Source organism: Pholis gunnellus, assembly GCF_910591455.1.
Source record: "Pholis gunnellus genome assembly, chromosome: 20".
Lineage (NCBI taxonomy): Eukaryota > Metazoa > Chordata > Actinopteri > Perciformes > Pholidae > Pholis > Pholis gunnellus.
In genome coordinates, this window is record NC_136547.1 from 1164479 (window position 1) to 1190592 (window position 26114).

Sequence of the window (26114 nt, forward strand, 5' to 3'; positions counted from 1 at the left end):
GTTCAGCTTTGTGTTAAATTACTCTTCCAATGCCCTCCTCTAACCCCTAACGGGACCCAATTTGGTCCTAGAGGGGGGGGCGACAGAGTGTACACATGTAGTACAAAGTACTTCTGAGAACGCATCAAAGTGTTTTTATAATATATCATATACCAACGTAACTAAGAAATTCTGATAAAATGGACCATGTAAGCTATTTGAATCACTCAAAAACATATATATACACACAAAGTACTACCACAATTTCACCTATTTTTCGCCAGGAGACGGCGAGCTATGTTCTCCGTTACCGATACCAGCCACCACCTACGGCACTTTCACAGACAAATCGCATATCAAAGAGCTTGAGGACTCCACACTGAATCCAACAATATCTTCCAAATTCTTCTCCTTCAAACCATTAAAAAGTTACAATTCTTCTAACACAGCCAAACAGCAAAAGAATTTAAACGATTCGCACCTTGAAATGGTTTTCTGGATGAAAATCGCCAAAAAAAATAAATTAATCCTTGAAGCCATGTGCTGCCGGTCTCTCTCCTCTGTTCTGTGAAAAAACTCTACGAGCGTCTATGAAGAAGGGGTAATCTTTTCAGTTTTGGCCAATGGGTTTGACCCTTGGGGGCGAGCCTCATGTTTTTGTATTTTTATAGGCTTAAAATTCTGTCAATCAACTCAAAGAACGTATCATTACACTCCTCACACTCTTCCGGATTCAAATCTGTGTCACATGCGCAAATCGGCCAATCACAGTCTCTGTAAGGTTCAGACTGAAAATGTTAAATTTTTGCTGTGTTATCTTCATTCAGCATTAACCAGTAACATATACACTGATATGTACACATCTTAACAAAGCTCACATTTTGTTGTGTTATTATGCCATTTAAATTATTCAAATAGACCTTGTAGTTAGAGAGAAAAGCTCTTTTCAGTATGGGTATGACATTTTCGAGTAGAGGCCTCAAAATAGGCTTAGGGGTTAAATAGTAAAGGAACGAAGGAAACTAAACTAAACAGTCTGTTGAAACTAGAAAACTCAGGAACTAAACGGATTCCTGTTTGTAGTGGCCCCTAGAAGCCTTATTTAAAACGATTTAATTTCATATTGGCCATTACTTAAAGACATTATCTATCAACTAAGGGGTTTGGTCAGTTGGAAACGTTGAACTGATGGGGGCTAGAAAAAAATGTCATGACGCCATTATTATCCTTGTTTTTTTAACACTAATTTAGCAAGGTTGGACTTGACCGCTCTCCCACGGAGTCATGTTGCTGTGGTCATTGTGGAGCGCAATAATGCTACTGGCCCCTCTGGAGGCTGCAGAGGAGGACAACGTCCGAGCAGGTAGGGATCACTCTAACTATAACAGTGCTCGACACTCAACTCTTGAGTCAGAAATGTAGATAGTCTTTGCTTTTTAAGATGTGTCTTTGATTACTTTGTGTGTGTGTGTGTGTGTGTGTGTGTGTGTGTGTGTGTGTGTGTGTGTGTGTGTGTGTGTGTGTGTGTAGGCTGTAGCACAGCTGTAAATGACCTGGTCTATATTGTTGATGGCTCATGGAGTGTTGGCTTCTCTGACTTTGAAACGGCCAAACAGTGGCTTATCAACATCACCAGCCAATTTGACATCAGCTCCCACTACACACAGGTAATTTAAACCATATGAAATGCCTTGTGCTGAGATTGTTATTTCCATTCATATTTAGCGGTAATTTTCCATTAACTTGCAGTTTGATTACGGCCCGTCTCATTTGATTATTTTCTCCCGTTGAATCAAGAACACTGTCTTTCTGTTTTGGTTGCCAGCTTTGATTGGAAAAAAGCATAGCATTATTATACCAGTATGCCCCATTCCAAGGGCCACAGAGCTTCAGTAAATCTGCACTACACCTACATTAGTTTTGTTTGTGTCTGCTGTAGGTGGCTGTGATCCAGTACAGCGACACTCCTCGACTGGAGATTCCTCTGGGGAAACACCAGGGTGGAGCGAAGCTCATCCAGGCCATACAGAGCATCACCTACCTGGGAGGAAACACACAGGCAGGACAGCATGTTTTCTCTACAGCTCTTATCTGTCCTGATTTGCATGCAGGTATTATAAGAATACATAACAATTCTGAACTGTTGGAGGGCTCAAAAATAAGGCTCTTGCTCTTCACTAAGAGCAAGCGCCTAATTTAAAGCCTAATTTAAAAATTGATGAATTAATCACCTCAGGAACAAATTAAATAGGAAAAAACACAGCTTGGTCAGTTTGTTCACATGAATAAAATGTGTAAAATATGAATTCAACATTTAACTGTGAAACCATTTAAGAAATGATCAAAACAAGTACATTTTATCATTCATTCTGATTTTTCATAATAACAGAAATCTTTATTTCAAAGTTCAACCTTTTCTAAAGTCTGTTTTTATGCCACTTGTTAGTTCCTAATGTCACATATTTTTCACGTCGTCACTTTTCATTATGACACTTCAAGGAGAGAACCGGCTCCTAGGAAGAGCGCTGGGCTTTGAAGCAAATTTGACAAAGTAGCCAAACGGTGGAATTACAATTTCCGGTTCTGTCACGTGATAGATTTATTTGGGAAAGAAATGTCTGTGGATACTTTTTTTTTTAAGGTTAATCCACTTCCTTGGATGAACCTATGACTAGCCCTTATTTAAATCATTAGAGAACCAAATTTTTAGCAGAACCAAGTTTTTATAAGTTGCTAAAGAGAAAAACCGAGGGTACAGGCCATAAGATGTGAGGCATCAGCAGGAAGAATGGGAAAACACCCAGTATGCCTTTAATGTTTGGATTGCAGCAAGTATTTTGTGTTTTATAGCCAAAAGCTAATCTAGCTAGCAGGCTATGAGCATCAGCAGCTTTTTGGATGGTGAGAAGGTGGTGACACTGGGGAAAAAATAACAGAAGGAAAGAAAAAGTGGCTCTTTGAAAACACATCAAGATATAAATATTTTTTTGTAATTGAGAAAAATGTCACTATGAAATAAAAAAATCTCTATAATTAAATCGTATGATATTTAATAAAATTCATTTTTTATTCAAATAAAAAAAAATGTCATGATAATGAATGAGTTTGAATAATTCTTACTTATTTTTATTGATATTTTATTCATGTGATTATTTACACTATGTCCATACATGACCTGGTTGCTGCACTAATGACTCCTCTTGCTTGATCGGGGCACTTGCATGCAGAAGAATGACACAGAGCTATATACTGTATAAAATGTTCCAGTACACCCAGAAACAAGAAACTAATAAAGTGGAGCAGGCCGGTTGTGGAGAGTTTTTCCTTCACTCCACCAGCCCATCACTGTTCTCTGACTGTCTTGCAGACCGGCAGGGCCATCAAGTTTGCCGTGGACCACGTTTTTGCCTCTTCCCACAGAGCCAGCCAGGTCAAGAATCGCATCGCTGTCGTGGTTACTGATGGCAAATCTCAGGATGACGTGGTAAATGTCACTTTGCTGTGTTCAAGTGCTTGAGTGAAACCAAGTCAAGTTTATTTGGGTGGCCCAAATCATAGTGGCAGAGTCATATCGAAGTGTGAAATAAAGAACAAGAAAATACTATCCAGCATGGGGTCTTAACACTTTGGCATTTTGGTGAAAGCTGTAATATTGTTAATTGTATTTTTGTCATACTGTTTTTCAAACATAAACACTCTGTCAAGGGTCTAAATGGAATGCCTCTTTACCATCGGGGGCTCATTTTCACCACAGCCTATGTTTCTTTAGGTGGATGCCAGTATGGAGGCACGAGCTCAGGCCATTACAGTATTTGCTGTTGGAGTTGGCAGTGAGATCACCACCTCGGAGCTGGTATCCATCGCCAATAGACCATCATCCGCCTATGTCCTGTATGCCGAAGATTACACTACCATTGAGCGTATTCAAGGTTCCATGGAGCAAAAGCTCTGTGAAGGTTGGGATATTTAGTTTATCTATCTTCTTGACATGTGTATCAGGCATGTTCTCAATTCTCCTGGCTTAAAATAGAAATATAGGACTCTCACAGATGATACGATTACAAAGTCGATCATTGATCTCCGGCCTAAGGTGTTCTGGTACCAGGTATACTTATGAGCCACCTTATGTTCGAACATGGTGTTTGTTATGGCCAAACCATGGCTAGCACAGAAGTCCAATAATGAGACACCACTCGGGTTCAGATCGGGCAAGCCGTTCCTCCCAATCACCCCCTGCCAGGTTTCTTCGTCATTGCCCACGTGAGCGTTGAAGTCCCCCAGGAGAACTATGGAGTCGGCAGGCGGCGCCCTTTCCAGGACCCCTCCCACCGACTCCAAGAAGGCCGGATACTCTGAACTGCTGTTTGGTGCATAAGCACAAACCACAGTTAGAGCCTTGCTCCCCGCAACCCGTAGGCGCATGGAGGAGACCCTCTCGTTCTCCGGGGAGAACTCCAACACAGCGGCGCTCAGCCGGGGGCTCGTGAGTATCCCCACTCCCGCCCGGCGCCTCTCACCTTGTGCAATTCCAGAGAAGGACAAAGTCCAACCCTTCTCCAGGAGCTTGGTTCCAGAGCCAGTACTGTGTGTGGAGGTGAGTCCAACTATATCTAGCTGGTATCGCTCCACCTCTTGCACCAGCTCAGGCTCTTTCCCCGCTGGCGAGGTGACATTCCACGTCCCTAGAGCTAGTCTATGCTGCCGGCGATCGGCTCGCCCAGGCCTCCGGCCTGACCCGCCGCCCGGGCTGCATTGCACCCGACCCCGATGCTTGTCCCTGTGGGTGGTGGGTCCACAGGGTGGCTGCTCCATGTTGTTTCTTCGGGCTGAGCCCGACTGGGCCCCATGGGCGAAGGCCCGGCCACCAGGCGCTCGCCGACGAGCTCCCCTCCTGGGTCTGGCTCCGGGAGAGTGCCCCGGTTTCCCTGGTCCGGGCGAGGTGGCTGAAGACCGTGGGCTGCTTATCATCAGTGTTCTTTTGAACCGCTCTTAGTCTGGGCTCTCCCCTGAGACCTGTTTGCCTTGGGAGACCCTACCAGGGGCTACTGCCCCAGATAACATAGCTCCCAGGATCACTGAGCCACTCAAACTCCTCCACCACGTTAAGGTGGCGATTTGCGGAGGAGCGAATCGCGATGATAATCGTATCATCTGATCTGCGGCCGTATGTCTTGGACACTCAGGTGAAGAGAGGAGCAGAGCTGTCAACTGATCACCATCTGGTGGTGAGTTGGATCAGATGGCAGGGGAACCGGTTGGAAAGACCCGGCAAGCCCAAACGTATAGTGAGGGTGAACTGGGAACGTCTGGCGGAGGACCCTGTCCGGCAGGTCTTTAACTCCCACCTCCGGAAGAACTTCTCACACATCCCGAGGGAGGTTGGGGACATGGAATCCGAATGGACCATGTTCAAAGCCTCTATTGTGGACGCGGCCGCTAGGAGCTGTGGCCGGAAGGTCATCGGTGCCTGTCGTGGCGGCAACCCGAGAACCCGGTGGTGGACACCGGAGGTAAGGGAAGCCGTCAAGCTGTCTGGCCCGGGGGTCTCCTGAAGCAGCTGAGAGGTACCGGCAGGCCAGAAGGGCTTCAGCTGCGGTGGTTGCGGGTGCTAAAACTCGGGCATGGGAGGAGTTCGGGGAGGCCATGGAGAAGGACTTTCGGTTGGCCTCAAGAAGGTTCTGGCAAACCATCCGACGGCTCAGGAAGGGAAAGCAGGGCCTACCCCAGGCTGTTCTCAGCAGGGGGGGGAGCCGTTGAGCCGTTGATAAGAGCACTTTGAGGAACTCCTAAACCAGACCAACATGTCCTCTGCAGAGGAGGCAGCGCCTGAAGACCTGGGGGGCTCACCCATATCCCTGGCAGACGTCGCTAAGGTAGTCAAAAAGCTCCTTGGTGGCAAGGCGCCGGGGGTGGATGAGATCTGCCCTGAGATGCTGAAGGCGCTGGACACAGTTGGGCTGTCTTGGTTGACACGCCTCTTCAGTGTCGCATGGGGGTCGGGATCAGTGCCCATGGACTGGGAACCACCACCCCGGTCTGGTGGTTCCCATTTTCAAAAAGGGGGACCGGAGAGTGCTTGAATTATCGGGGTATCACACTACTCAGCCTCCGGGGGAAAGCTTATGCCAGGGTGCTGGAAAGGAGGCTCCGACCGTTTGTCGAACCTCGGATTATATCTCCCAGGCCTGGGAATGCCTCGGGATCCCCCAGTATGAGCTGGAACATGTTGCGGGCAAGAGGGAAGTCTGGGTCGGCTGTTTTCTGTCCTGGCCCCACAGTGGTGGAATGAACTTCCCACTGATGTTAGGACAGCGGAGTCGCTGCCCATCTTTCGGCGCAGGCTGAAAACTCACCTCTTCAAGAAGTACTACCCTGAGCCTTCTACTTAGCACTTATTTTATTCGTATTAGCTTATTGCACTTATTGTAATCGTATTAGTTCGTTGCACTTATTGTATTGCGGGTTTGCTCGTTGCACTTATTGTATGTTTGTTTCTGCACTGTACGTTTGCTCTGGTTTATGCTCTTAGATACTTGTTTAGCAAAGGATATGCACTTATGACTTCTGGTGACTAGTAGTTCTCTTGAATACCGATGTTGAATACACTTCTTGTAAGTCGCTTTGGATAAAAGCGTCTGCTAAATGACTGTAATGTAATGTAATGTAATGTAATGGGTCAGCCTGCTTGGCCTGCTGCCACCGCGACCTGACCCCGGATAAGCGGAGGAAAATGGATGGATGGATGGACTCTCACAGATAATGTCCATCATACAGGTTTATGTTTTGGCAATGAGTTTAATTATAAATGAGTGGGACTTCTGGAGCCAGGGGCTATTCATTCATTATATTCATTCTATTCATTATACTATGTTGTGACTGACTGAGCAGATATTATTTCACATTTTTGATATTGGCAGAAGTTTCTTCTCACTTAGCATATGAGCTTCCTTATTCAGAATGACTTATTTTTTTAGCCCTGATAAAACCTTTTTGCAAACTGATCTGCACCAAACAGCAAATAGATAATTAGCAAATAATGCTACTGTAGCTGTTAAAGAAAGTCAAAAATGTATCGGCTAACAGCTAAAGCAAGGTACCTGTAGCGAAAGAGCAAGATATTTTTCTCAGTAGTTAGTGGAGGCCAAAAGAGAGACAAAATGTGAGTGAATATTGGACAAAATCCAGCCAGAAACATGACTGCCAATGAATACTAATGTTGTCGTGCTAGATGTGTGAAATATACATAACACATTGATCGCCCAAAAGGTAATAAACCTTTTCAAATGTTTTCAATAACGACGTAATCATGTGCCATGTTAGCTTACATTAGGTCAACATGATCTCATTTCCCACTGAAAATGACAAGGCAGACTTGAGGAAAGCGCAGAAGGAAGCAAAACATAACTGCAGACATTTTGGCCCGATATAGGAGAAATGGGACGGATGTAATTAATAACATTAATAATGGCTTCATCTTTTTAGTTTCAGTGCCCGTTCCATGTTTGAATTATAGTTCACTGTTAAGCTGAAGCTTTGACTTATTTTAAATTCAACAACAAAAAGTAAATTAAATTGTCCACAAATACAAGTCAATAGCCTACACCACCAAATAACGCTGAATGAATGGAGCCTTTTTTCTTTCTAGAGTCTGTGTGTCCAACACGAATCCTGGTGGCATCTCGTGATGAGAAAGGCTTTGAGCTGATGCTGGGCATGAACATTCAGAAGAAGGCCAAGAAGATCGCTGGCTCTCTGCTTTCTGAGGCAGCTTACGCTCTGACTGCCTCCACAGACATTACTGAGAATACCAGGTAGAATGTTGTAATGTAATGACAGAATTAAAAACCTATCAATTTTCCCCCTTTTTCATTTCACTTAATCAACTATTGTTTGTATTTAGTAACTTGACCTCTTCCTTGTATTAGGGATATCTTCCCAGAGGGTCTCCCTCCCTCCTATGTTTTCGTAGCCACCCTGCGTCTAAAGGGGTCTTCTAGCAAGATGACCTTTGATCTTTGGAGGGTGCTGTCTAAGGATAAGGAGATCCAGGCCGCAGTGACACTAAGTGGGAAGGACAAAGCTGTCATCTTAACCACTACCAGTACAACAGAAAAGGAGCAGAGAGTCACCTTCAAAGCCGGCTTTCAGGTTGGTATTAGGATTGAGTTGGATGTCCATGCGAGACCAACATGGCTTTTGGCTGGGCTTTGATCTCCAAGTACTGTGTACTCTGTCTCTTCCAATCTCGGGTTTCCCTTCTTGTTGGTTTCATTGAATGAACCTGACATGGATGACTTGCAGAGAGCCAAACTATCAGTTATTTCAACATAATTTTCTTCTTAGTTCAATACACAGCTTGACCAGTGAAGATGTAATGTGATGGAAGCTAGGCGGAGGCTCAAAGAAAACATTTCCTTCTCTAAACCACTGGAGTCCCCAGTGGAAAGTAGTTGGTGCATGTGTAGTCCTTGGAAACGGCGGGCTGTTTGTTTTCCAAAAGGCAGCCACCGGCCTCCATCCTAACACACACCTAGACTCTAGCGTAGAGTGGTCATCAGGGTTGTAATTATGTTAGCACATTTAATTTGATGTGACACAAGGTAGAGGTCTGTGTCATTTGGAAATGATGGCTGTGGCTGACTCCCAATGAAAAAATAGCTGCTCTGTTTCTCTCTCTCCCTCTGGATGGTTGGAGCTTTAAAAAAGACTGTGAAGGGAAAAGGAAGAAGTCTTAATACCTTGCTGCTTAGAACTATTTGTGGAGCATTTAGGGAGCACACATTTTTGGTCTTAATGACAAAATTAAATTAGATTTAGCACATGCACACATAAGACTGACAAAAAAAAGTTTGACAAATGAATGATTGTTTTCTCATGCAATGTTTCAGTCTTATAAATGAACAGACTCCCAGTAAATATTTCTTTGTATTTGAGATAACCTTAAAAAACAAAAGTATTTATGAAATATCTGTGCCTTCTCTTAGACTCTGTACGATGGAAAGTGGCATCAGCTCAAAGTCCTGGTGAGACCACGTCAGGTGACCGGTTTCCTTGACGATCAACTGATCCAGGAAATAATGCTGGAACCAGTTGAGCCCATCTACATCAATGGGGAGACACAGGTTGCTAAGAGGCGAGGAACAGACATCACTCTGCCTGTGAGTATAAACATCGCAACTAAGAGGGGAAAATAAAATACGTTCCTTTATTATATTTTGCCTCAGAGGGCTTTACAATCTGTACACATGTGACATCCTCTGTCCCAGGACCCTCACATTGGTACAGGAAAGAACTCCCCCAAAAAACCCTTTAACGAGGAGAAAAAAAGGAGGAAACCTTAGGGAGAGCAATAGAGGAGGGATTTTCTATCAGGATGGACAGAAGTGTGATAGATGTCATGTGTACAGAATGAACAACATAACAGAGTTACAACACCTTCAATGCATATGACAGAAATGATTCATATAATGAGAGTAGTGAGCAGAATAATGATGGAAACATTACGACTACTAGTAATAACAGCAGGAGTGGATATAGAAATAATGGTATCGGCAATAGTAATAGAAATATGACTACTAATAATAATGATAGTAGCAGTGGATGTCAGGCAGGACCAGGGTCCCAGATATAACCACGATCCATGGAAACCTGTGAGGCGAGAAAGCACAAAGACTCCGGGAAATAAGCAGAGTTAGTAATGTGCATTAATGAAATATGAATTCATACAGAAGGAAAGAGAGAATAGGAGAGAGGAGCTCAGTTTATCCTTGGAAGTCCCCCGGCAGTCTAGGCCTATAGCAGCATATCTAGGGACTGGTCTAAGGCAAAACTGAGCCAGCCCTAACTACAAACCTGAGCCAGCCCTAACTATAAACCTGAACCAGCCCTAACTATAAACCTGAGCCAGCCCTAACTATAAGCGTTATCAAAGAGGAAAGTCTTAAGCCTACTCTTAAATGTGGTGAGTGTGTCTACCCCTAGACTGAAACTGGAAGCTGGTTCCACAGAAGAGGAGCTTAATAACTGAAGGCTCTGGCTCCCATCCTACTTTTTAAGACTCTAGGAACCACAAGTAACCCTAAATTTAGGGAGCGCAGCCCTCTAGTGGGGTAATATGGTACTATAAGCTCCTTAAGATATGATTGTGCCGGACCAATTAGGGATTTGTAGGTGAGGAGAAGGATTTTAAATTATATTCTTGATTTTACAGGGAGCCAGTGGAGATAAGCTAATACAGGAGTAATAAATTAATGACAACTTGATTAATTTTACTCTTTATTTATCTTAGCTCATCATTTTATTTTTCAGCGTCTGAAAGCATTGTGGGTCTTGGCTCATACATTTAGTAATTTCATTAATAATCTATTACATTTTACCCAAACAACATTTCCAATTTTCCTTACCACAATTACATTTTTCATTGTCCTTTTATTCAGGTGGAGATTCAGAAGCTGCGTCTGTACTGTGATCCTCATCAGAGTGAGAGAGAAACAGCTTGTGAGATTTACTCTGTGGTAAGATCTCTACTGTCTCCTGTATCTACAACACCCTTATGCTCCAAACTCATCAAATACCGACATATGGCCCTCTGCGTCTGATGCAGATGCACAGAGGCAGCTTTCAGCATCTGTGTGCAACATGCCGGGCTAACTCCAATATAAACCCACGTGCATTATTATTAGACGGTCAAGCAAGTTAGTCTACACTGGGAAGGTGGGAGTGATAGCACGTGGTCAGACAAACACGAGACTTTCATCCAGGAGACTGCTGTTTTTGTCCCTCGCCAAACTGAAAGTAAACGTTCCCATTTCTATCACGTCAGTCATTAGTCACATGAGTCTATAGTCACGTGACTCTCATGGGTCGTTTGTCATCCACTAGTCATGTGTCATTAGTCAGTCGAGTTAACGTTTTTTTTTTGCCTTAACCTAACTTCCTGTGAAGATGGAAGTTTATTTTGAAAAGACACTATGCATATGATGCCACGTCCAAAATTGACTCTAGAGGGGTACCTAGAGCATCATAGTAGGGCCATTGATCAAGAGTCAGTAATTGAGGAGTTGGGAATGAGAATGTGTTAGTATCCACTGTAATCTCCACTGCAAAGGTCACATTATGTACTTCTGTATACAGCTGCGTGTAAGAGGCCACAATGATGATAATGACCCATTCTTTTTTTCTTTTGTCCTCTCTCTCATGCTACACAGGATGATGAAAGGGTAAGTGGAGTTTCTATCCTGTTTTTACACACTTTAGAGACAAAATAATACGGAGCAGGGGGAGGGGGATAATATTTCACGAAAAACATAATCAAATTTTTCAAGAAAAAAGCTTGGATATTTTCTGAAGATTAATGTTTTTGTTTATGAACATAAATAAATACTAATATCATATATTTTGAACTCTGCGTCTCAGTGTTTAATGGTACCATGTGATGAGGTTGATCCAACCTTGCCAAGTGAAGCAATTTTGTTCCAAAAACAACGCTATTTTTCTTAGCTTTTACTTAGCCGTACTACGCCATCGAAGCAAAGGTAATATCACACCTGACTAGATTCTGCATCGTGGAAATTACTGGCAACTTTCACAAGTCACACTGTTGATGTGGTCATGTTGTTTTATCTACCTAATGTGGAAGCTTTGAGTATGTTTTGTATTGTAGACATTTTGTCTGTCTGTGTTTCCTCAGTGTCCTCTGAATCGAACAGCCACAGTGGAGGAAGAAGACTGCAACTGTGTAGTTGGACCACAAGGGCAGCGTGGCCTGTCAGGTCCCATGGTAACACACGCTTCATCCTATAAAATTAAGAGGACATTTGATATATGACTTGTCTCTTTCCCTTAGAAGTTGTAACACAGTACCCGATCTCCTTACTATGATGTAACTGTACTGATACAACCCCACCTATTCCCGAACCACCTTAGCTTGCCCCTTTCAATGCGAAGGAGCAGCGGCTGTACTCTGAATTCCCTCCAGATGTCTAAGATCCTTGCCCTATCTCGAAGGCTGAGCCCAGCCATCCTACAAAGGAAGCTCATTTCGGGAGCTTTTAACTGTGATCACATTCTTTTAGGCACTACCAAAAGCTCATGGCTATAAGTGAGTGTTGGAACGCAGATGGACTGGAAAACCAAGATCTTTTTCTACCGGCTCAGCTCCCTCTACACTACAGCAGTCTGGTGCAACGCCTGCATCACTGCTGCCGACATATGGAATTGCCTATCTATCTCACGCCCTACTGTACCTTCACTCTTGAACAAGACTTGCCGATAGATGAACTTCATTGTTTGGAGTGGACTTAATCCCAACCCGGAGCATGCAATCCACCATTTTTCAGCAGAGAATGATGGCCTCATACTTGGAGGTACTAATTTTCATCCCGGCTGCTTCAAACTCGCTGCAATCCGCCCCAGTGCATGCATCAGGTTACGCTCTGAAGGAGCCAACAGAACCACATCATCTGCAAAGAGCAGAGTTGCAATTTCGAGGTCCTCAAACCAGACTGGGCGACTATGGCTCAGTGGTAGAGCAGGGTCATCCTTCAATCAGAGGATCGGTGGCTCGATCCCCGGCTCCGCTAGTACATGCTAATTCATCAATGTATCCTTGGGCAATACACTTAACTCCAAGTTTCTCCCGTAGCTGTACCTGTGGTGTGTGAATGGGTATGAATGTTAGTTAGTCCTGATTGGCCGGTTGCAGCTTGCAGTGTATGAATGGGTGTGAATAGGTAAATGATGACATTTAGTGTTAAAGCGCTTTGAGTGGTCCGAATACTAGAAAAGTGCTATACAAGTATTTACCATTTACACTCCCCTTACCTGTCTGCGCCTTGTAATCCTGTCCATTAAAATCACAAACAGGATCTGTGAAAAGGGACAACCCTGGCGGAGGCCAATACCCACTGGGAACGTGTTTGACTTTGTGCAGACTATACAGACACAGCTTTCACTTTGGTCATACATAGTTATACAGGTTATCCCTCTCTGAGTCATCGAACGGTTTGCAAGAACTTCCTTGAGGACAACCGAAATTCCTTCACCATAGTCTCCCGGAACCTCTCCTACACCATAGTTCAGGGTTTTTGCTTTGGAAACCACCACAGCTGCAGCTCTTTTTGCCAAATGGTACATGTCTGCTGTATATAGAAATGCCTGGGCTAGCTAAGCCTGAAAGGCCTCCTGCTTCAGTTTGACACTCTATTACCACTGATGTCCACCAGCAAGATCTAAGATTGCTGCCACAACAGGCACCAATGATCTTCTGACCACACGTTCCAGGTCCCTAGAGGCAGTCTGCGATTCCAGAAGTCAGCACGCCTAGAACCCTGTTTTTGCCTTGTGCCTGGCTCACAATGCCTATCTCTTAGAGGGGAGGGCCTACAGGGCGGCAGCTCCATGTAGTTATTTTGGGCTGTGACTGGCCAAGCCAGCACTAAAAGGACATGTCAGGGAATCACAAGAGTTAATATGGTATACCATCATAGCAGGCATCCAATAGTTAAGATCATTTTTGTCTGGAACAAAATGTTGGAGAGACTGACATATCATTGCCAGCCTAAAATAATATGCATTTATTAAAGCCTTTGTCATTTCTGCCTCAGGGTTTCAGAGGGGAGAAAGGGAGGGATGGACCACCAGGACCTGATGGTAAGCCTGTAAGTGCTTATCACTTTTTTATTTCATCACATTTTTATTTTTCATCATGTCATACTGCTGTCAACAGTCTTCAAGATACAAGTTGTATGCACATGATATAATCAGCTTATGTTCTAATTCTCACCAGGGTAATGATGGGAAACCTGGGGAATCCGGCCCTCCTGGATTACCAGGGATGAAGGTAAAAAATAAATTGCATTACGACAGCTTCAACTCGCCATTATGCTTTCTTTAAAATGCATTATCCATCAATTTGTCTTGCTATGCCGACACTGTTCAGTTTTATGTCTTTTATTAAAACAAAACAAAACAAAAAAGATCTTTATTGGCCTTCATCAATCGGCAATTGGTATTCCCATATATCTCTCAGGTCATCACACCAACAACATCTCCAGGTTTTGCCCTGTTCAAAGTTCACTACTTGCATGTGGTCATCGAACTTTCCTTGGCCTTCGATAATGGCGAGGTTATGGAGAAAATACTCCATAACCAATGGCGTTTTAACATGTTTTATAGCATTTATTCATTTTATTGAATTAGTTCCAGACTTTGATTGCATGCTCTTACCTCCTTTCTTGCCTTGGTTGGGCAGGGTGAAGGTGGCCCAGCAGGACTAAGAGGGGAGCCTGGTCTAAAAGGCATCACGGTAAATCTTTAAAGCAGTTGTATCAGTGTTGTGGCTTTCCTAATCTGCTGCCAGTACTGATAGTACCTGATTCTGCTGATACTGCCCAGGGAGACTGAGGGGAACCAGGCTTATCAGGAGAACCAGGACCCCCAGGACCCAACATGAGACTCCCTTAATACAATAATGGTTAAGACAGAAACTGAGCAAATATTGACGCAGTGCTAACCAGACTAATACATCAACACTTTTTTACTGTAGCCTACTAGTTTTTTGCAAGACACAGCTTTGGTTTGAGGGAGCAGACGTCTCTGGCCAGCCCCAGTTGGCCGGGCTACCTAACAGAATCATAAAAACGTGTGTCAGCACAATCATAGGGCTTGGTTAGTTTAGTTTATTAACTGGATCCCCATTAGCTGACGCCTTAGCGGCCGTTAATCTTCCTGGGGTCCACAGAAAGGACAAAACATAATACATACAAAACATGACGTGAAACAAACAGTTAAAAATAGTACAGTCAGATGCATAGTGCAGTCAAAGACTAGGATGTATATTGTCATAACCGACCATATATACACAGTACATCCATAATTTATACAAAGAAGGATCACGAGACTACAAAAGCAATGGAAAACGTCAAGTGGTTAATGGCTTAATGGCCTGAGGTGAGCCTTTAATTGTTTTTTAAATGACAGATTATTACCTGTATGAGTTATATGAGGAGGTAGTAAGTTCCAAGCAGTAATTGCACAAAAAATAACTACGTTTGAGGAGGTTTGTTCTTGGGGCTGGAGGTATCAAGTGACCTGAGCTAGCATTCCTTGTGTGATGGTTATGTCTGTTACACATGTACATTGTGTATTGTAACTGATTGAAGAAATATTCAGGTGTCTGATTAAATACTACGTTTCTGAAAAACATGAGAAGGCTACAGTGGAGTTTAATTTCCACTGAGAACCATGACAGACGAGAGTGCATGTATGCTGTATTAGTTCTCATTGAACACTGGAGTGCTAATCTGGCAGCTCGGTTTTGAACCAGTTGTAGTTTATTGTATTTATGTCCTTCTTAGTTGCTGCGGACCATATGAATGGACAGTATAGCAGGTGACAAAAGACCAAGGACTGTAACACCTGACAAACAATAGAGAGTGTTAAAAAAGCAAAGCACTTTCTAGTCATAGCTATGCCCCTGGCTACTTGAAGACTCTTACTCCAACATACACAACCCATTGGCTGTGAGTTGTCTGTTTTTGATAGACCTGGTGATGCTTTTGTCTTACTCATGAATTTGGGGTAGCATTGTAAAGCTTCCTGGATAAGAACCCGTGTCAAATATTGTGCATATTTAGTATATCTTCATTGATTCATTAATATACATTATATATATATATATATATATATATATATATATGTGCACTGTGCAGTATGTAAAAGTGGAAACTAACCAGTTCTGGCTACCAAACCCAATGTGCCCCCATATCAGGGGCACTATTCACAGGGACATAGGGACAATTCACTTTTTTTGTCGCACTGTTTTTGCCTTGAACTACTGGTCCAATCAATAGGGTAATTTTAACACAGATTACATTAGATTACATTACATTACAGTCATTTAGCAGACGCTTTTATCCAAAGTGATTTACAATTCAGATTATATCACAATTCTACACCGTAGGCACAATTTTGGAGTTAAGTGGCTTGCTCAAGGACACATCAACATGCGACTAGTGGAGCCTGTTGGGGGGGATCGAACCGCCGATCATTGAAAGACGGCCCTGCTATCCACTTCGCCACAGTTGCCCCACAGACATACAGAGCATTCATTATGATCATCTTGTTCCAATGATGAAGTGCTTTGTATTCCTGTTTTCTGGCATTACACCTCGTCTACCAGGTGGTCCTGGAGTGGTCCTTAAAAAGCATTTCCTGTGTCGCTTCAACTGAGTAACATAATGAGTGATAGATGAACATATGAGGCCAGATTTTCTCTTTTAACAAAGAAAGTATAATATAGTGGTTTCCTTTTCATCTCATATGATGATTTAATTATATATTAATAATAAGATTTGCCTTTAATGTAAAGCAATACCACAGTGGATGTACCAGCTCATATTGGTTCTAACATGGATACTATTTTGGGTTTGCGGTGAGTTTTAGTGTCCTGAGGTCTCATTTGTAAAACAGTGCGTAGGATTCACACAAAATGTTTGTGTGCATACAAATTAAGACATGTGCATATGCCAAATAATATTCAGAATCATGAAACCTTTTATACATTTATAAAAAACACCTGCTAAAACTTAATTTCCTTTTATATGTTGCAAATCAACTTGGAATTGTCCGCATGTGTAACCGCCTCATATCTCGCCCTCTACACGCCCACATGGTCAATGATCAATACATACACTTAGTCCTTTAGCAGTGCCTGTTCCATCATGCAGCATTATGCAGTATGTATATGTTTACAGCAATCAGAGTGATTGAAGTTGCCAAACTAATCGCCACAATCAGGGTATGCCCCTCCCTGGGATTTCATTTGAAAATGGAAGTTTGATAGGTGACCCAATTCAATAATTAATTGATGAAGTTGAGGGTGAACTTGGCCTGCATTATGATTAGGCTTGATAATGAGGATATGGAGTGTAATGATTGTGTGAGAGCTGTCGCAGTGTAGACACAGTCGTGTTTACTGCAGCGATTTTACACACAAAAAAACATATGAAAACTAAAATTATACATGGGGATATATGAGCTGTATAAGACAATATTATATATATTGAAAACTTCTGACACTCTGTTCTGCAATTGTTTAATGCTAATTGGTGTTGTCTTAGATTTCTACAACCCATGATGATAATTTCAACAGCTGCTCACTGCACAGTGTCAGCAGCATACAGTCTGCTCTCTGCGTCCGTTAGGGCTCACTAGCACAAGCCCAAAGAAAACTGCTGGTTTGAATGTTAGTGATAAAGTGGATCTATAAGTAGCCAATGATATGGAAGTAAAATTAAAAGTGTGAGCCCATAACACTTAATTTCTACATTCTGGCTTCAATTCACCTCCTCAACATACGTTGACAATTTCCCCCGTCTTCATAATGTGAAAACGTATGTGTTAAAGTTTACAGAAAGTTGAGCACATTCTTTCATCAAGTTAATTTTTATAGATCCCGACTTTTGATAAATGAGACCCCTGATGAATTAAAGAATACAAAACAATGACTACGGATTAGATAAAAAAATGTAATATATTGAATATCAGTACCAAATGTCATCACATTTCTTTTTATACAGGGTCTTGCTGGTGAGAGAGGTGAGCAAGGGCCTCCAGGAGAATCTGGACCAACGGTAAGATCCAGCTCTATTTAAATGTTCTGTAATTAAAATTCTGAAAATGTATTTAGCAACAAACAACTATTTGCTGTGTAAAGATATAAGTAATGTCCACCTCAGCTGAGAATGAAGTCGCTCTCCTTCTGTGTGTGTTGTTATCCGAGCTTCTCCTTTGTTTACATAGATGATTACAGTAATAGTATTGAATTTGGCTGCCGCTGCTCCAGTTTTCCTCTGAGAGTGTGTTTATCGTCCAACCAGGGGGAGCCAGGATTACCAGGGACTGCTGGACTGATTGGGACACCAGGACCAAAGGTCAGTGCAGACTGTTCCTACTGTAGTGACAATTATGTGGAAATACAGACATTACACTCATTGATAGTTAAACATTTAATTCCAAAACCTTAGGGAATGATACTGTATGCTGCTACAGGCTCTTTGGGGAAAACCTTCCCCCAGATATTGGCACCTTGCTGCAGGGATTTTCAGCCAAAAGAGCATTTGTGAAGTCTCACACTGAAGTTTTGGTGATAATAGCTAAAGTTGGAAGACAGAGGTGGAAGTAATTTTTCGCCTCCCACTGCTTGCATAAATGTGACTGCTGGACTGTTTATGAACATTATATTCGCACAGAACAGCTAGTGAAATAACTGGACAGATGTTTGATGTCTTGTGTGTGATGGGAACAATGGGTGAGTGAGAGAAGTTGAACTAGGCAGGGTGGTAATATGTGTATATGTACATTTCTGAAGTAGATTTAGAACATTTTCAACCTGTGTGGACGTGTCTGCCTTGAGCGAGTTTGCTTATTGTCCCACTTGCATCTTTCTATTGACTCTTTAAGAAAGACTGTCTGCACTGTTATTTGCAAGTGATCAGACGGGATTTTTCTGTTTAGATATCACCAACCTATCTGATGAGTTTCCATGGTAATGATATAGGCTGAAGATGCAGCTTTCCAACATGGAGGCATTGCCCCCTCTTGCTGTTGTGGAGGCTGGGATACCTTGCGATGTTGTGGGGAAGCAGCAGCAAGCAAAAACTATTTATTTCAGTGTCTGTTTGTCTCCTTTTGCTCCATAGCGCTCTGCTAGCAGCATGGACTCTGCTCAGCACTTCCACACTTTGATATCTAATTTGAGCATTGATAGCATCTGGATTGACAGGCATCTGTAGAAATCTGATTGGAATAGCATTTCAAACCACCTCCAAATGTGGTTTGGATCTAATTTTCAAATTTTCATTAGTGCTTTACTGCCCAAACTTACTAAGTTAGTTACTAAGTCAAACAATAACTCGGAAAAAACTCTCCACTTCTGTCAGTTAATTAAATTTACACCAGTGCAGGAGCACACGCCACATTCATAGTGTATATGGGATATGTGCTTGATGTAACTGGAAAAGAGCAAGTGGCTACATGAAAGAGCGCATGCACACATCTGCAAGCATGTGAGCATGCCCACCAGCTACAAGTGTGCAATGCTATTTAGAGTTTTCTCTGAAGTCCTTTGAGTGTTGTTCCACCAGTTTGACTCACAGCCAGCCAGCTCAGTAATTTGGACTGTTATCAAAATAAACTTCTTTCTCCCACATATCTGCTCTACTCCAACTGGAGGGTGGTGGTACTCAGGGAGCTGGAACAGCACACAGCTGGAGCACATGTGTGGATGGGGTGGGAGTGTGTGTGTGTGTGTGTGTTGATAACTGGGTCTGGGAAACATTAAGCAGATAACCGTTGTGACCAGTGTGTTCTGCATTTACCCATTCAACCACTCCTCAGATTTACTCAGCATTTTCTAAATACATTTTGGGGAAAACCAAATGGCGTCCATATTGTTTTGTCTTTTTAAAATCAACATATCTACAAAGCTTTAGTTTGAACATGTCTGCAGAATGTTCGCTCTTTATGTTTGACTTGTTTGTTCTCTCCTTACAATAACAACTACCTGATACATGGGGTGACTGTGGCTCAGTGTGGCTCAGTGAGCAGGTCGTCCTTCAATCAGAGGATCGGTGGTTTGATCCCCGGCTCCTCCATGTCCATGTGTCTTTGGGCAAGACACCACTCCCGTAGGCTGTTCCTGTGGTGTGTGAATGTTGTGTAAATGTTAGATAGTCTGATGGGCAGGTGGCACCTTGCATGGTAGCCCCTGTCATCAGAGTAGGAATGGGTGGAAGATGATATGTAGGGTTAAAGCATTCTGAGTGGTTAGAAAACTAGAGAACGCTATAAAAGTACAGTCCATTTATAATATTGAAGATCCTCTATCTCACACCCTTACCTATTGTTACTCTTAATGAACATAATACCTTCTGCTTCAATACATGGCGGGTAGAGCTCTCCCTCCCAGTATAATTAAAAGTGGCTGTTGGCATGTCTGTAGGAGGATTGTGTACATAGGGTGTGATGTGGAAAGGTCAGGGACACAGGAGACGGTGGAGCATAGGGCTGGTAGTCCACAAGCAGATCCTGTCTATCTCTCTGTGTCTTTGCTGGTTAAGTTTGAACAACTAGAAGCACATGTATGGCCCTTTGAGAGTTACTGTGGGGGAACTACAGGAGGCTCTCAGGTGTGTGTCAGTATAAAGCCATAGTCCTGTTGTTTATCATGGTTAAGAAAAAAACATGTCTCTTTAGCTGCTAAATAATCCACCATGTTCACCAGCTAATCTCCAACTTCATCTGTTTGCTGCTTGGTGGTTAGTGTACAGTCTGTCTCTTCAGCGTCAGTTTATTTCACTGAAAACAGCTGCCTGCTGCTGTGTGGAACAGCACTGATGAGATAAGAGTGAACCAAAACAATAAAGTTGTAGGCTGTAAAAACCCAAACAGTGCGCTGAAAGACGCTAAACCTACAGAGCTGAAGGGGAACTGTAAAGCCTGTGATAATTCTCCGTGGGTCTGTCTTCATTACCAACCCTGTCTCCTAAAAATGACATCCCCATAGAACTGAGCTGTATACTCAATTACATTTAGAGGGAAACATTTTCTCACAGATTACAGTCACTATAACAGAACAGAAACCAGGGGATTAGGACAAATACAGGGAGCAGAAGGGTTATTTACACTGATTTAATAAAATTAACTTCCAATACAAAACTTACAAGCCAGGTGAGTCCAAAAATGATCAACTGAAAACCCAAAGACCAGAAACTGGCAAAATGACAACCGAAAGAGGATCAGGACAACTGCACAAGGGACACAAACAGGAACATAGCCGACAAACAGACAACCAGCAGACAAGAGACAGGACTATAAATACACAAGAAACTAATCAGACAACAGGACACAGGTGGGCAGACACAAGGGCAGCCTGAACGCTGATTGAAGAGCAATGCTGACGAGACTAATACAACACAGGTGATCACAGAAAAAAGGAGGGAAACTACAGAAAACTGAACAAGAACAGCCTGCTCATGCCTTCTTTGACCAAACTGGACAGTTATGAATCACTGAAGCAAACATGAAGTATTTTGAGTGCACATGTTAGCTTTTCTCTAATATTTGTTGAAGACTGACACGGACATTTATTTTGGAGAAAAGTGAATATAAATACACCACAGGTGAGCTGAGAGCGTCACAGGTCTAACAAGGTTTCAATTCAGCTCCAACAGAAGAAACCAGTTGGACTGAGTTGTGAGGTCAATTTGAAGTATTTCAGGCAGAAGCTCAACATCACTTGGCTCGATCAAAACAACATGCTGAACATGTAGCTCCAATAAAAGACTTCCACAGCTGCGTTAGTGAATGTGAGTGTTTGTCAGGTCGTTCTGTTGACTGGTGGAGGTCTGGCTCAGCGATGGAAAGGATTTTTTTGACGGCTTTGTTTTAGAAACAATCAGGTCTTAAGCTTCAACTTCAAGTACTATCATGGTGTTTCTCATGGATTGGAGCTACACACGACTTGACGACAGATGACTTGTTGTCACATGGCTGAAGTTTCACACTTAGGTCACCTGACACAAGTGGTCATATGAGCAGGCCCAGGAAGTGCTTTACCTACCGTGCTCTGATATGGTTGACTGTTTTGAAAAGATCTTGAGGTCGATTGGCAGTCCAGTGTGATAAGGGTACAAAAATGGTGATATGTATTTATTTTGTTGGCTTGAAATTACTTACATTTCAGTAGGGATTGTTGAAAATCCACCACTTGTAATTTTATACCAGGAATACTGTGAACATGACCTCAGCGTCCACTTCACCATGACGGCGATGAAGCCTCACATCAGGGCCAGGGAACACTGAGGTCATGTCCTCTGTTTTGTTTCTGGGAGCCGAGAGATTTTGATGACCTGATGAGGAGTTTACATTCTACAACTTCCACATGGAGGTTATGTTTCAAGGATGATTCTTCAAAACAGCATTTAGACCACCATGCAGCATTAAGCCAGTTACCATAGAACTGACAGGGAGAGAACACCCAATCACAGTAAAGTAGTAAAAAAAAAAAAGATCCAGATGTTATCTGCTCACAACCAAATGTGGTCTCCGCCTGAGGATACAGATCATTGACTGTAAATAATTTCTGTCAACCCATCCATGACAGCTCCATTGAATGTTAATGAGCCCTTAGCTTAGATATACTCTATAAGCCTTAAGGCTGTCAGCATGCTCTTTAATCACACACTCCCACACACGTAAAACTGCTCTCTTTCATCAACATCAACTTTCAATTTTACTGTTGCATTTGATGTTTCACACTCAAGTCAAACAAGTTAAAAATGATCATCTTTGTGGTTGGTGTTGGTCTCTTATTATCAGGCACTGAGTTTCCTACATCCAAATTTATGGATTTTCACATGTCACAGAGAGATATAAATACTGTATATCACACATCCCTATAATTACCAGTAGTATAACTGTTACCTGTAAGAAGACATTTAATAAGATGTTTTTGTCTTCAAATGGGATTTTTTTACAAATCAGAGGGAAGATACTGGGTTTATTTTTAATCCCTGTGCTTGTAATTTAGTGGTAAGTTCAGAGACCTCCTAAATACATATGCAAGTTACAGCTTCTCCAGCCTGCAGGCTATCACACCTCATCAGTTGTTCAACACAAGTACCGATGTACAGAACTTATGGTTGAAGACGTAATACAGATGTGGTAAACACATTAATACATTGAATGCTCACTTTTGCAACAGATGAGAAAATTGTTAGGGTAAAACATATTTCTTTGGAAGCACAGAGCTCTGGGTCAATATGTGTTTCTTTTTAACCTTTTAGACTTAAAATCTGTCCGTTTGACTCTCAGAATAGGAGCAGGATATTTTATTAAAACAGTTTAAAAATATGATTTTTGTGTCTCTAGTTAAGAAGAGAGGCCCCAGGCCTGCAGACTCACCAGTGAATCCATGTGCAGGTTAAGTGAATGGGGACGATATTGTTGAGTGACATAGTCTTCAACCAATCAGATCTTTAGTTTGAGATTCTGAGACGCGCCAGAGCGGCCTGCAGGCCTACAGCTACGTCAGCATTACTGCAGCTCAGAATCTAGGTGCAGCTCTGCCATAAGGTGCATAGTGTGCTGTGATTGGTCAGTGGGCGAGCACGTGACTAAAGTGAAACTTATGCTTGCTAGCGGAACTTAGGTTGTAGCAGTCAAGTGGAACAATATGGAAGAACCTATGGCAAATTATGTTTTTTTTTACCTAGCTTTGTTTTTTTAACATCAAATGGCGGAAGGAGGAGGAGAAACGGATTTAGTGGCGGAGTTACTGGGAACGCTTTTCTCAAGAAGGACATTTCATGACAAACTGGACAGTAAGAAATGACCCCACAGCTAGCAGCCCTGACCCAGCCAGGAAAAGGATTTGTATTCAGCGTCGGAGAAGCATTGCACATGTTATGGCTGTGAATGTGTTTCATTTTAACTGAGCGTCGGTACTTTTGGAGAGACTCGAGTGAATCTACAACTCAACGACCACGTTCGCAGGGAAACAGCTCCACAACCGCAGCCCACCCTTCACTGGTCCACGGCCAAAGACGACGACCGAACGGCGGTCGGAGACGACGACCGAACGGCGGCGGAAGACCGATGACGACCAGCGAAATACAACTGGGGAGGCTCGACTGGCGTCGATGAATCGAGAAGGCCTTCTTACTGGAACTGATGTACTGGGATTAAACTCTTCGTCAACAAAGAAAGGAGGATAGACAGCATTTTGTAAGTGAAGTTCGTTTGTTTACCTCTACTGTTCACTTGTCTATCGTGGCGTTTTTATGAATAATATTTGAATGGCTCGTGCTCGTGTGGTGGAATGCGTGGATCCGCTGCAGGTCTGCTGGATTGATTTGTTGCTTTGTTGTCATACGAATATATGCGACTGCTCTTGTGAGTTTGTCATTGTGTTACATTGATTTGGAATGTATTGTCCGATAATGACGCAGCGTCCCGTCATGCTCGTATTCATGTATCTGCACTCTGCACTTCGTGTTTTGTATGATAGGTGTTGAGCTTCATGTAACATTTTATTTCATTTGTCAAATGTTGCAGTGTTATGTGAATATGCGGCTTTTACACGAAACAAGTAATAACCCGTAGCTGTGACATCATAATGAGGTTATTAGAAGTGTAGAACAGCACTGAAGGCCCAGGTATAAAATCCACGGCCCGCCACTGCTATATACAAACTATAATATGAAACTGTAGAAGTTCATTTTTCTGCAAACAAAAACTGTCCCCATCGGAATAATTTGAAACTATGTGAAAATCCGTCTGTGAGTTCTTTGTATCCATAACATTATCCATGTTTGTTGTTTTGCATTTGTATTTGTATTTGTAAAAAATATTTTTAGAAATCAAGATGAAAAGTGGGAGGTTGAGGTTGAGTTTAGTTAGTTGAGGTGAATGTGTTGTGCATGTGTTGATTTCCACAAGAAGCTCGGACGGATAGAAGAAGTAACTGAATAAACATCCAAACCATTTTGAAAAAACAAGCCGCATTGACTTCTCTACACAAGTCTCCTTATCTATTAAACGTGAACACACACATCTTGTCCTGCATCTTAGTTTGCTGAATTAGCGACCAAACAAACAGGAAAAGTGCACTGCTAACGTTAGCCAATTAGCTGCTCAGCTGCAGCACATTAAACAGGATGTAAACATACCTGCACATTTCACTTGGGCCTGCTTGGTTGCTGATATGGTCCTTACTCTACACTACCACTGGCTACATCCCCAGTTGGTGTACTTTGTCTCTCATTCCCCTCCTGGGGTCAGCCTGCCAGCTGCTGTCCATTTACCAAAGACAGGGACATGCGCCTCAGGCAGCTAAGATGAAAAGGTGCATATGTGATAGTTCCCCAAAGAACTTAATAATAAAGAAATATACATTTACAAATTATTTTTCACTACAAAACTAAATGTGACATCACTTTGACTTAAAAGTGCTCTTAAAGTGCTCAGTCACCTAACATTGTATATGATCAAAATAAACATATACCTACATTAATTAACCTCTTGAACCCGAGAGTGGGGTTTTAGAGGGGGGGGGGGGGGGGCTTTAGAGTGTACACATGTAGTACAAATCACTTTTGAGAACGAATGAAATGATATTTTTAAATATTTCAAAAATGTACATGACGAAGAGATTCTGATCAAATGGACCATGTAACCTATTTTAATCACTCAAAAACATATATATATACACAAAGTACTTCAAGGTACTACAAGTATTACCACAATTTCACCTATTTCTCGCCAGGAGAAGGCGAGCAATGTTCTCCGTTATCGATCCCAGCCGCGATCTACGGCACTTTCACACACACACTTCATATCCAGGAGCACGAGCACAACAAACTGCATCGAACTATCCCCTCCAAATTATTCTACTTTAAACCGTTAGAACGTTACTATTGATCTGCCACAGATATCAACTCAGCCCATCATCATAAACATTGAAACGCTCCGTACCTTTTAGATGTTTCCTGGATGAAAATCGAAAAAAAATATATATTTATCCATTACGAAGCCGTCTCTCTGCTGTGCTGTTAAAAAAAACTGAGTCTCTACGAGCTTCTATGACGAATGAGTAATAATTTCAGTTTTGGCCAATAGGTTTGACCCATGGGGGCGGATCACAGTTTTCGATTATTTTATTGGCTTAAAATTCTGTAAACAACTCAAAGAACGAACGACTACACTGCCCAGAGTCTTCCGGGTTCAAATCTGTGGGAATTGCGCAAATCGGCCAAGGTGTTAGGTTCAAATACATCACGTTAAACTGAAATTCTGACGAAAATGAGCCATATTTTACAAGTTTTCATATGGCCCAGGCTCTCACAATGATGCCAAACTTCTGTATTAGATAGATTGAACACTATTAGTGATAAAAGAAGTGAAATATAAAGTTAGATAGTATTTAAAAGTACAATAAAACAACTATATCGGCTGCTTCCAAAATCAGAATTGACGCTGGCTGACCAAAGCTGACCTGTACACCGGCATTGATTTCTCAGGCATACTTCACTCTATCAAAGCCAATTTTTGGACTGCTGACATGTTGTGATATG

The 26114-nt window shown here is 42.4% G+C and overlaps 1 protein-coding gene across 1 annotated transcript in view; it reads left to right on the forward strand.

The window, feature by feature from the left end:
- Positions 1–1263: 1263 nt before the first annotated feature.
- LOC306712018 (collagen alpha-1(XXI) chain-like) overlaps positions 1264–26114 on the forward strand; it is a gene marked incomplete at both ends in the record, with an annotated part of 53575 nt that continues 28724 nt past the window's right edge. Inside the window, 13 exons of the mRNA XM_079181112.1 lie at positions 1264–1342; positions 1510–1646; positions 1919–2038; positions 3347–3463; positions 3749–3935; positions 7625–7790; positions 7905–8127; positions 8964–9137; positions 10416–10493; positions 11187–11198; positions 11669–11758; positions 13584–13637; positions 13766–13819. Of these exons, the coding sequence (XP_079037238.1) occupies positions 1264–1342; positions 1510–1646; positions 1919–2038; positions 3347–3463; positions 3749–3935; positions 7625–7790; positions 7905–8127; positions 8964–9137; positions 10416–10493; positions 11187–11198; positions 11669–11758; positions 13584–13637; positions 13766–13819 (1491 nt within the window). The remainder of the gene's footprint in view (positions 1343–1509; positions 1647–1918; positions 2039–3346; positions 3464–3748; positions 3936–7624; positions 7791–7904; positions 8128–8963; positions 9138–10415; positions 10494–11186; positions 11199–11668; positions 11759–13583; positions 13638–13765; positions 13820–26114) is intronic.